Source organism: Sitophilus oryzae, unplaced genomic scaffold (assembly GCF_002938485.1).
Source record: "Sitophilus oryzae breed Bouriz unplaced genomic scaffold, Soryzae_2.0 scaffold_1802_pilon_pilon, whole genome shotgun sequence".
Classification (NCBI taxonomy): Eukaryota; Metazoa; Arthropoda; class Insecta; order Coleoptera; family Curculionidae; genus Sitophilus; species Sitophilus oryzae.
In genome coordinates this window covers 195,922-208,336 of record NW_022146505.1, presented here as the reverse complement: position 1 = coordinate 208,336, position 12,415 = coordinate 195,922, and the positions used below count along the sequence as shown (strand labels likewise).

Here is a 12,415-nt window from a genome sequence, read left to right as displayed (position 1 = left end):
CAAGAGAAAAATATGGTAAGATCGAAAAATGGGCGATCTGCGAGGTGTTTGTTTATTGCAATGAGACAAATAATAAAAATAATCTTAAATCGTAAAAGTCCTAATAAATTGTACCTATTTTTAAACATCTAATTAAATAATTTCATTACTCGTTTTACTGTTATACCGCTAGTACGAAAAAGTTCACAAGCCTTCGATAGCTCAGTTGGTAGAGCGGTGGACTGTAGCGGAATCAAAAAGTAGACATCCATAGGTCGCTGGTTCAAATCCGGCTCGAAGGAAAACTTTTTTATTTAATTTTGACAATTCCGTCATTTTTTTTTTAATTTACAAATTAATTTGTAATAGTTATAGATGGGTCGGTCTAAGAAAAAAACGAAAAATAATGTTAGGAAGCGCAGTTCCAAAGAGTCGAAGGATGTGATAAATTTGAAGAAATCTGGTGATCAAATTATAGTTGATAAGAAACAATTAATGTGCAGAAGATATGAAAAATTCCACGATAATTTTTTAACTTATGATGAAATAAATGAATTTTTGGTTAAAACTAAAAAGAGTAGTTGTGGAAAAGTTGAATTGGTTGAGATTGGAAAATCAACCCAAGGTAAGTTACAAACAGTTATTTTTTTCTTAAATAAATGGTACTAACCTAGTCAGTGTCTATGGGAGAATCTTGAGACGGACCATATTTCTCAATTTCTCCAATTTTAGTCTTTGGAGACTAAACACAACATTTATTCATACAAAACATCTATACCCAACTTATTGTAATTCTATGATTCAGAAAAAGTATAAATATTTATATAAATGTCAACCTAATACATATATATAATTATGTGTCAGTTTTCAAGACTTTTTGTAATGTTATTAAAGGTGGGTTTACATTGTTTCCACTAATAATTTTTTATTCCATAATTTTATCTATTTTTCATAGCTTTTTTTAACAATATATTTCGAGATATTTAATGAGAGATATTTCTAAACTTGTTTATACAGGGTGAGTCTTAAATAAGTGCAAATATTTTTACCGGTAGTATATTTCAACCCCAGAAAAAAATCTTTGAAAAATTTGGAATATTTTGAAAACATTTTTTTAAACTTCTAATAATTAAAAAACATAATATCTTCATAACATGGCAATATAGGTAGTAGATTAAATTTACAAAAAATAATTTGGGCTTATTTGAGAAACGGTAAAGAGAAAATATAATTCTTTTATCGAGATCAACCAAACCCTGAAAATATTTGCACTTATTTGACACTCACCCTGTATAACTTCTTGTTTATATTAAACTACAAAACTACAATAAGTCAGAGAATTTGATTATATCGTTGATTGAAAGAATTCTTGAATCAACGATTATACTCTTTGTGGAGGCTTCTCTACTATAATAATCTTGAACAATAAATAATTATACAAAAAATTATATTAAATTTTTGAAAATTTATGAAAACTAATTTTTTATTGTTTTTTTTTATTTGAACCCATTTTGCTTGACTAGTTTTTGAACACTTGATTGTGGTATATATTTTAAAATGTTTTGTGAAATACAATATATTTTCTTAGACTAATTGACAGTCTTTAATTTTGAACTCACTGATCACACAATGTCAAAAAATGATATATGATATGTCATTCTATTCAGAATGTCATTTTCTATCGAATAAAGTAAAAAAATACCGAGGGTGCCATTTAAAAATCAAAAGTTGTGGTCATTTCCGGTGAAACAGGAAGTGACCGAAAACAGTTGAATACGTCAATCAATTCTAGCGATATCTAATTTATGTCATATAGTAACATACAAAATATCGTTTTTAACTGAAAAAGTAAAAAAGTTACAGAGGTGAGCCACGTTTGAACGCACCCGGTATATAGAGATGCTTAAAAAGTTATGTTAATTAAGGAAAAATTGTGATCAATTAAAAGTTTACAAAGAAATTTGATTTAGAAAATAGTCCAATTTTTCTCATTACTCCTCGTTGCAGGGTTTAGGAATATGATTGCTACGCCCGATAAAGGAATTATTTATAATAAAATAAACAACAGGGTGTACCTATTTTAGGTAGACCAATTTTCATGGTTATTATTTCCAGTGACTCGTGCATCACCAACTCTAACGAACCCAAGATGGGTGCCTTCATCCAGGCTGGACTAAATGGGGAAAATACAGTTGCTGTGTCTAACGCACTGTACCTAATTGACTACATGGCAAAAAATCCAAATTATGTTAAAATAATGGACTATTACATCGTGCCATGTGCCAACCCTGATTCCTACAACAATTTTGTACTAAGGGAAAATTTGAAATTTAACAAACCGAAAAGTAATCTCAAAAAGACCCCTAATTGTGGTAATGGGACTAATAAAAAAGAAACAGGAATATCTGGATCGAAATCTAAAGCCAGTTCAGGACCAAAATCAGAAAAGAATGACGAGAAAAAGATTAGCCCTCCACCAATAAATCTAAATTTAAATTTCCCGGTTTTATTGGGCATTAATGACATGAGAAACATTGAAACGAAGGATTTTTTAGGTAACGTATTTTCTCTAAAACTTTTATAATACAATTAACTTAAAGGTAGCTTAGTATTGACAAATTATCTATAAACCGTATTACGATTACAATTACTGCAAATGAATAACTCCAGATCATAGACTTATTTTGCTACCACTATCTATAACCTTTTAAAATTTGTAGGCAATCTGGATAGATATATCCAGATTATTTCTTACCTATTTACTTCCTATATACTCATACATTAGTCTAGAATTATATGAATTTACCACTATGTATAATCTTTCCAATTTGTAGACACTAGTCTATCTAACATGTTTTATTATACAGGGCGAGTCTTAAACAAGTGCAAATATTTTCAGGGCTGGTTTGGTTCCAAAAGTCCAAAATAAACGAGTTATTTTACTTTGAAAATTTCCAAAAAATTATTTTTTGCTTAAATTTTGAGAACCACTTTTCTTTCTTGTAAATTTAGTCTACTACCTATCTGTCCATATTATCAAAACATTATTCTTTTTAACTAAAAACTAAAAAAAAAATCCAAAATTTCAATTTTGTTTTCACGAAAAAAATCTCATAATGGTATTTCTGGGGTCGAAATATACTACCCCTAATTGGCACTTATTTAAGACTAACCCTGTATATTCAGATGGTTTCTTCAGCTATAAACCTATATATTAATAAATTACCTATGTAAAAAATTATAAATTTACATAAATTTTAAGAGCCACTAGATTTTTTCGTTTTTTTTGTTTCTCTAAATTTAATCTATTACCAATGTTGCCATATTATCAAGATATTATATTTTTTAACCCGAAATTAAAAAAAAAATCCTAAAATTTTTCGAAAAATACAAAATTTCAAAAAAAGTTTCCAGTCCTAAAAATATATATTACCCCTAAAAATATATGCACTTATTCTTTAAGACTAACCCTGTATACAGTATGGCTTAATGTTTCGAAAAAGCTCCATTTTTTTAAACATGCTAGTAATAATTGTAGCATACATTCTCAAAAAAATTGATAGATATACAAGGTGACTGAAGTATATTATTACTCCAAAATGTTATTTTTTTTAAATGCAATAGGTGTTCAAGTGAAAAGCACCAATAGAAAAACTGATATGGTAATTTTTCACTACACTGGGTCACCTTGTATAAAATGAATGCGTAATTAAATTAAAATTTTTGGTTCAGTTGCAATATTTTTAGCAGATTACTTAAGGTTAGAATAAAATTAAATTATGCTCTTTATTCTAATAAGAGCATTGAATGTTCTAAATCTTCCATATGAGGCGTCAAGTTGCAAAACCGGCCTTATCCGTTTAAAAAAATGGCCTAATGACATATATTAATAGTGGATCCTGAAATCTACATAAACATAATCCCAAACTGCACTAAAAGTCGCCCATTCCTATATAAAATTCACTACAAATTACGTTACTGCAGCAAAATCCGGCTTTTTATACAAGTATAATATTACTACTGACGTCTTTTCAAATTCTTATTTAATTTTAATAAAATGGTATATTTAGTAAATTAAGTTAGGATGCAAATACCTTATGATCGAAAAAAACGGCGTCCAGTTGGCTAGGAAATGACGATCGATGACATTTCCCATAAAAATTTACTACTTTATAATATTATATATTTACTACTTTATATAAAATGACAGCGTTCTTCATTTTATAGCCAATATGCATCATACTGCAACAAAACCCGCCTTATTTGAATTATTTTTGTGTTTTATCTGTTTAACAATTAAATATCTATTAATTTTCATTTTTAGAAAAACGAGATAGAAAACAATGATTCCACTCAATGGACACGTTTTTTGTAAATTAACGCTTCAGACATTTGCTAAAACAGTTTTTGCTTATTATCGCGAAACAACGTTTGTGGGATAAGACGGGTTTTGCAACTTCATTCGTCGCCTCATATCATCTCATACTAATTCACGTTTATTGATATTTAAAAAATGTTACAGAAAAGATTAAGAAATGGAAAGAAACCTATCTCAACTCCTCCCCAGAAGTTTACTCCCTCCTAAAAACAATCCACACCTACCAATTTACTATCAGACTATTAATATCCCTTCAAGAAGGAGGCGAGACTATATGCTATCCCTACGGATTTTGCTCAGCTATAGACAGACACACCTCCGACCTTAGTGACGTAGCGAAAAAGGGCAAAAGCGTCATCTGTGGTCGAAACTTTGCCAGCGGTTCCATCTACGACTTGCACGGATTGACTTATGGAAGCCTGATCGATTTTTTGAAAATGGACAAGTTTCCCGGGAAGTATGTGTACGTCATGCAGGTTCATAAGAGATGTCCTCGATACAACCCCAGGGCGGGGCTGAGGCAACTGTTGAAATACGGAGAGCAAATAACGAATTGTATAAAGATTATGTCGGGTTGTGTGTACAAGTTTTATACGAATATGACCGGGAACAAGAATATCGAACTTAATAATATCAAGTTTAATAAAAAGTTTAGATAAAGTTTTAAAAAAATCAAATTGTGTTTTATTGTATTACTAGGTGACCAGGCTAACTTCGTACCGCCTAACAGTAAAGTAAAGTAGGGTTGCCAACTTGCAAAATAAAAAATAGAGGACAAGAGGGTAAAAAGAGGCACAGGCGAAACATTTTTTGAAACCTCGCCCAAATATATATATATATATAAAATAAAACAAAATATTTTCGGAAGTAATTACCCAAGTGCATCAAAATTACCGATAATTTTTCATGAAAGCATGTTGTCAATAAAAACAGCATTCGTTTATATTCATATTTTGCCATAAGAGCCCGACTACGAAGGAGGAGGGCTCTTCCAAGCAGTGGCGCATCTAGAGATTGAGTCTGGGAGGGGTAGGGTGAATATTCAAAAAAGTACTAAATTTGAATTAAATTTTTATTGGAAGGTATTGTAACTGTGGAAAAAATCTACTTGGATTGGTTTGGATATTCTGTTTTAATTTGTATTATTAACTGTTTTGTAACAATTTTATTTTATACCAAATTTCATCTTATTAATTAATTTCTTTCTGGGAGGGGTATTACTCCCATTACCCCTCCCGTATATGCGCCCCTGTATAGGGCTTGTTTCTCTCTACAATTTCCTGTTTCACAATGTACCGTTTGTGTCCGGGAAGGGATCATAGTTTCATAGTTGTCGATTTTCGAAAGAAATCAGTACATGTATATTATTTCCTATATCTTTCATTTCATTGATTTTATCGAAAGCACTGTTCATTAAAATGTTGTATCCTATGTTAAAGGGCTTGTTTCTCTCTACAATTTCCTGTCTCACAATGTACCGTTTGTGTCCGGGAAGGGTTCATAGTTTCATAGTTGTCGGTTTTCGAAAGAAATCAGTACATGTATATTATTTCGTATATTCTTATTATATTGATTTTATGGACAGCATTGTTCATTAAAATGTTGTATCCTATGTTATAGGGCTTGTTTCTCTCTACAATTTCCTGTCTCACAATGTACCGTTTGTGTCCGGGAAGGGATCATAGTTTCATAGTTGTCGATTTTCGAAAGAAATCAGTACATGTATATTATTTCCTATATGTTTCATTTTATTGATTTTATCGAAAGCACTGTTCATTAAAATGTTGTATCTTATGTTATAGGGCTTGTTTCTCTCTACAATTTCCTGTCTCACAATGTACCGTTTGTGTCCGGGGAGGGATCATAGTTTCATAGTTGTCGATTTTCTTTTCTTTGAGAAAGTTACCATTGCATTTATTTATTTATTTCTTGACATTGTCATTCGTTTTGAGACTTTAGTTTTCTATTACGAGTTTTTGTTTTAAATAAATAGTGTTGAGATACTTTGAGCTTGAAAGTGTTTACTAGCAGACCTCGCAGTCGAACATTGTTCTTTTTAGAAACTCTTTTAGTGCGAAGTGGACAAGATAGCTTAATAGCCGTAAAAAAACTCATCGCAACTTTATTAGAATATTTTGAACGAGAAAGCGGTAGTAATGGCCCTTTATGTCCCGTAAGTGCTGTTAAGCAGGGGAGTTTTGTTGATGTAAATCATAACTGGTTATATATTTATAATTAATTTATTTTTGTTTCCTAAAATATTTTGATTAAAAAAAATATATAAAAGTGGGCAATGCTGTGCCGGTTAAGCTTAATCACGTGACTAAAAGTTTATTTGGTATGAATCTAGATCTACCATCTCTGAAAATATTTGCACTTATTTAAGACTCACTCTGTATATTATTCAGAACATGCTGTTAGGAACGCCCCTGAATAGAGAACCCACCCTGTTAACTTGTTAACGACTTTTTTAACAAACATTAGGGTATAAATACCAACAGGTGGAGCCCTTGAGAATGTGAACTAGAGATCTGCACGGGCCGGGTAGCCCGAACGGGCCTCAAGCCAGGCCCGGCCCGAACACGGGCCACGGGCCGGGCCGGTTTCGCACTGTCAATAGGGGTCGGGCCTCGGGCCGGGCCGGTTCCGCACTTTAAATAAACACAACTTTGCTTCTGTACATGTTTTTGAGACACCCTGTATTATAATAGGCGTTTTTAGACTATGTTTTTTGTGTGAAATTGATAGATTGTCTGGAATCGACAAAGAACTGCTTGGAATAATTGTAATTGAAAGGATTTTTGTAATTTTATTTTGATCATTTTATTTTAATGGTTCGGGCCGGGCCGGACTAGTTTAAGTTTTAACTTTCCACAAACCGGGCCGGACTTACAAAACCTACTTCTCTTCTCGGGCCGGGCCGGGTCGGGCTACAAAAAACCGGCCCGTGCAGGTCTCTAATGTGAACACCCCTCTTTAAAAAATCAAAATTGGCTTATTTCACAATGCGTTTATTCATTATGCAGGAATTTAGATGGTATATTTGTAAAACTATCTTATTAATCATATTGAATATAAGTACTTGTATTCAATGTCTATAGGACATGTTTATATGGAGATTACGGTTAAATCAACTTTTTCAATTTTTTGTAACTTTTTAACAAGCTCAACGACAAGGTAACTGCATGTAAAATCACTGCAATTTCTACAGTTTACCGTAATTCGGGGACAAATAACATTTTATTCAAATCAACTTTGTTAACAAACACTGTTATACATAAAAAAAGTCTGTCTTACGTTATTTCCCAAGAAAGCAAGTTTTGAATAAATCACTATGACTTTGTATATGAAATTACATTCAAAATAATTTAAATATATTCAATATTTCAAACATATTCTTCTTTTATACGAAAAATAAACCAATACACATTAGCTTAGGTCACCTAAAATTGACAAATTCTGAGTTTTAAATCTGAAAAATATATTGATAATAAGATAAAAATTATTATTATAAATAATTATTGATGAAATCTGATTCATGTATGTTTCTTTGATAAAAACTTAATACAATTTTAAACAAAGATCAAAAGAATTGCTCATGTTTAAAACATGTTTTAAACCTATTATTTAAAACAATTTTTTTAAACATAAAAACTTAAATACCAAGAATCTGTGGTTGGTTTACAAGCTATTTAACGGATGGGTGAAACTATCAGGAAATACAGAAACAATCAGTATTACAATATTTACTTGTACACAAAAATGAAGGTGACTGATGGTCTAATTACGTCATTTTCTATTTTCAATGAATGATATTATATTTTATTGTCCAAGTGTATGAACATAATATATAACTTATGTACGAAATTATAAATATAGAGGTATGGATATGTTTCTTGTTAGAATATATATCTAAGTGGGTGTTACTTGGAAAATTCGATGTAAATATAGCAAATTAAATATTAGTGATGGACATTTGAAAACCAAAGTGTCAATAGGTAATAAGAGGCCGCGTTGATGCATGGATGGCAAAATAATATTAAGGTTACTTAATTAAAATCACATAGATTTTACATAGATAAAAAAGTTTTATGGACAAATAATATCAAGTAAACAATAATTCTAGGAATAATGGGTGATAAAAATAGTCGTAATATCCACGAGCATTAGAAATTTATACTTAACTTTGTTATAAAAGATAAAAGTAACTAATTATCTAGCTATAAAACAACAAAATAAAACACTACTTCATCACAATAGAACAAACCGACCAAACGTTGAGCACTTTTTGTCGTTGAGTTTTGCTAACTATGTTTGCATTATCCGATAATTAAATGAACTATGCATAGTCTGTCCAATGAGGGAATACATGACAGTGACACTTGTAGTCTGTCATTTTAATTTACAGGTAAGTTGAATTTTCTGTCATTTTTTGAATGTCGTCTGTATGCAATGCGTTCTTTCCAGACATGCTGGAGAGACTTTTACCTACTTTTCATGATGATTAACTGTTTGATAGAACACTTTGGAGAAATGTATATGCAACAAATATTATTGGCATTGAATGTACTCGTATATGCAACAAACAATATATTTGGCTTTTGTAATTTTTATATTACAAAAGCCAAATTTTACATTACATTTTGTTAGGTTTGGTTATTTATGTTTCTTGGCCAGATGGAGTTGTTAATTATATTTGCCAGTATCAATTTTACTGCTAAAAGTAAAATTGCTTCTAATAATTTATAGCTACTAAAACATTATGAGAAATAAATTTAATATATGTACATCGTGTTATTTTCAGTTTTTGCTTATTTTTGTAACAAGATTAATGTTAGTTTTTTCTTTTTCTAACATTCGTCATTTATCAAATGATTTGTAAGAACTGTTTTTAATTGGTTCTGTTTTAAGCTTTTTTAGATTTAAGTTTTACATAGATATACATAACATATTGAATTTTTTGTAAAAATTTCAAAAATGTTTTAAAAAGACTATAAAAACCATTTTTATAACCGACAATTTTAAACAGTGGGCATGTGTTACTACCGGCTTTGTACATTATTTTATAGTTTTTTTTTCTATTTAGTAAACGTATTACAGAATGGTCGTAAATCAAGAAATAAAACTTTAGTACTTTATGCAAAATCATGTATTTATATTATAATGGAATCAGAAATGTTGGAAATGACACCTACAGATAAATTTAATTATTTATTATCACGATTTGTTTGAAATGAAGGATAATAATATAGTAACAAGTTTTTATCATTTTTTGCAAAATTAAATTAGGGCTTTTAATCTTAATATTTTCATAATTTTTTATTAGTTGCTTTATAGAGAAGTTTAAGACAAACTTTATTTTTTTTTAAAAAAAGGATAAAGCATTTTTTTTTTCGAAAAAGAGCATACATATGATTGATGCTATGTATTTGTCTATTTACTCAATAAAAAGTAATATGAAATAATAGGGGTAAGTCTTACAAGTATACAGGATGAGTCTTATATAAGTGCAAACCCATAAACACGTCTATGAATAATTATAATAATAATAGCTCCCGTATATAGCGTTTAACGCCTTTGGAGTAGCAAGGTACAGCTTGCCATACTAGAGCCGTTTGGTATACAAGGAAGGTAAAGTGGCTAGCATTACGCTTCAACCGCCTATTATTACCTCAGGATTGTGAATCCCGAGTACTCATTTAAGGCTGAGTCGACCTAGGTACCCAAACTATTTTTATTTTAATAAAAATAGTCGGCTGATGCAATGCCGGGTGTGGGATTCGAACCCACTACCTTGAGATTGGTAGACGAGAGCCTGTACCTCTACGCCACCGGGCACCTAACAAACAAACCACAAAACACAAAAAAATCCATTTTGAGAAAAACTACACCACAAAAAAAGATCCATTTTGAAAAAAATTGTGATTTTTTTACTTTTCTTTAAAAAACATGATATTTTGATAATATGGCAACTGGCAACATAGGTAGTATTTTAAATTTTCAAGAAAGAACACACTGTATAAAGATCCAGTGCTTCTTAAGATTTAAGGAAAAAAACATTTTTGTTTTTTAATTTTTAAATTAAAATAACTCAGTAATTTTGGAGTTATTTGGAAAACGGCAAAGAGAAAATATGTTTCTTTTATCGAGATCTATCAGCCCTGTAAAAATATTTGCACTTATTTAAGACCCAACCCAACCCTTGGTCCCACAAAAAAAATTAAAAATTTTGTATTTAAGTATTTTTTAATTTTTAGTTAAAGAAATATCTTGATAATATAATAACATAGGTAGTAGATTAAACTTAGAGGAGCAAAAAAATCCATTTATTCACAAAATTTAAGCAAAAAATATTTTTTTTAAATTAAAAAAAGTAAAATAACTAGGCTATTTTGGATTTATTTAAAAAAACGACAAAGAGAAAATATGATTCTTGTATCGAAACCTACCAGCCCTGAAAATACGTGCACTTATTTAAGACTCACCCTGTATAAATTCAAAGTGGGAGAAAAATCGAAAAAAAAATGAAAAAACCCAAAAAAAAAATTCTACACAGTAAAACAAGTGTGAAATTATTTTTGTACCTAAATATTACGGTAAAATTAGTTAAAAATTATTAGTTTAAAACAAAAAAGTCAAAAAATCACAAATACACTAAGCAAAAATGAAGTTCAGTGGCAACGAAAATCGATTAAAAAATCAGAGTAATGTTTTGAATGATGATGTCTTTTGTTATTGTTTATATTTGCACGAAGGGTTGTTGCGAACAATGCGAATTCGGTTTGTCAGGCAAAAAAAATGTTTTTTTCTTAATTTTCAAACTAAAATCAGTGAAAACAAAAAAGTCAAAAAATCACAAATACGCTAAGCGAAAACGAAGATCAATGAAAAAAAATCGATTAAAAAATCAGAGCAATGTTTTGTAAGATGTCTCTTGTTATTGTTTATATTTGCACGAAGGGTTGTTGCGAACTCGGTTTGTCAAGGTAGGACAATTTAAGCAAGAAAAATTTTTTTCTTTCTTAATTTTCAAAGTAAAATAACTTCTCTATTTTGGACTAATGTTATAATATTTGTACCTAATAATATGATTGAAAAAAATATTAACCCTTACCTTTAATCACAAATCTAGAATCTTCTTAGTTTAAAACAAAAAAGTCAAAAATCACAAATACACTAAGCAAAAACGAAGATCTATGGCAACAAAAATCGATTAAAAAATCAGAGTAATGTTTTGAAATATTATGTCTCTTGTTATTGTTTATATTCGCTCGAAGGGTTGTCGCGAACTCGGTTTGTCAGGCAAGGCCAATCTCGTTTATTCGAAAGCCGATGGTCGACTGGGACGATATCGCCGGTAGTCTGACCACGACGCTGTATCCCATATGGACCAATTCTTAACACCTCCATGGTAGTCGCCGGTGCGTCATAACATTATATTTAGAGTGCACAAAGTGTTGAAGAAAGAAGAAATGATGTGGGCGGTGCGCTTCTAGGTGGTTGACGGGTGTTTTTCTTTGAGCTGATCTTGATTCGATTTTTGGGAAGATTGTTTTTTTTACTAGACTCCGCGTGATCATGGTTAATTTGATTTATAATAATTAGCAGTCAATGAAATAGCAGTTATCAAGTGTTAATTTGAATTTCAGTTGCCGATTGTTCAAGAGATTGGGCTTAAGAAAATAATAAACTTGAGATATATTTAAATTCTAGAACGACCTACACACATCCAACTTGGTTGACTCAACGGTCGAGCCAACGAAATATAATATTATTATCCCTACACTTAGTTCACTCTGTAACTTGTAACAGTGGTCTAACTTGCAAAACTTGTAAAGGTACTTGGTGTCGCAAAGGACAGTGATAGAATACTCTAGTTAGTATAGAGCTTTAAATATATTGGGTAAGCGTAGCAATGTTATGTTATCCTGGGTACTTTCTTCTAGGAGATGCGAGACCTTGTCCGTTGGAGGGGAAGCTTCTAGTCAGGTATTAGGGTGAATCCTCTCTGGCAATTTGGCTGTGTCTAAGGAGCATCTCATTGTCTTATCCCTGGCT

The 12,415-nt window shown here is 30.7% G+C and overlaps 2 protein-coding genes and 1 non-coding gene across 3 annotated transcripts in view; 2 read left to right on the top strand and 1 right to left on the bottom strand.

The window, feature by feature from the left end:
* Window positions 1-11,743, bottom strand: part of LOC115883026 (serine-rich adhesin for platelets-like) — a 58,617-nt gene extending 46,874 nt beyond the window's left edge. Inside the window, exon 1 of the mRNA XM_030901298.1 lies at window positions 11,472-11,743. The gene's annotated coding sequence lies outside the window, so the exon portion shown is untranslated. The remainder of the gene's footprint in view (window positions 1-11,471) is intronic.
* Window positions 191-281, top strand: Trnay-gua. Its single transcript is given in 2 exon segments — window positions 191-227; window positions 246-281. It is a non-coding gene; the product is annotated as a tRNA-Tyr (tRNA).
* LOC115883024 lies at window positions 296-5,017 on the top strand. Its single transcript, XM_030901297.1, has 3 exons — window positions 296-604; window positions 2,064-2,534; window positions 4,502-5,017. The coding sequence occupies exons 1-3, from the start codon at window positions 355-357 to the stop codon at window positions 5,014-5,016; spliced, it is 1,236 nt and encodes a 411-aa protein (XP_030757157.1). The 5' UTR covers window positions 296-354; the 3' UTR covers window position 5,017.
* Window positions 11,744-12,415: the final 672 nt, after the last annotated feature.

Bases quoted from the DNA above. Each gene is read 5' to 3' on its own strand.
- LOC115883024 (XM_030901297.1), top strand. From the start codon at position 355: ATGGGTCGGTCTAAGAAAAAAACGAAAAATAATGTTAGGAAGCGCAGT. The intron at 605-2,063 runs GTAAGTTACAAA...TACCTATTTTAG, and splicing joins GATTGGAAAATCAACCCAAG to GTAGACCAATTTTCATGGTT. The intron at 2,535-4,501 runs GTAACGTATTTT...AAAATGTTACAG, and splicing joins TGAAACGAAGGATTTTTTAG to AAAAGATTAAGAAATGGAAA.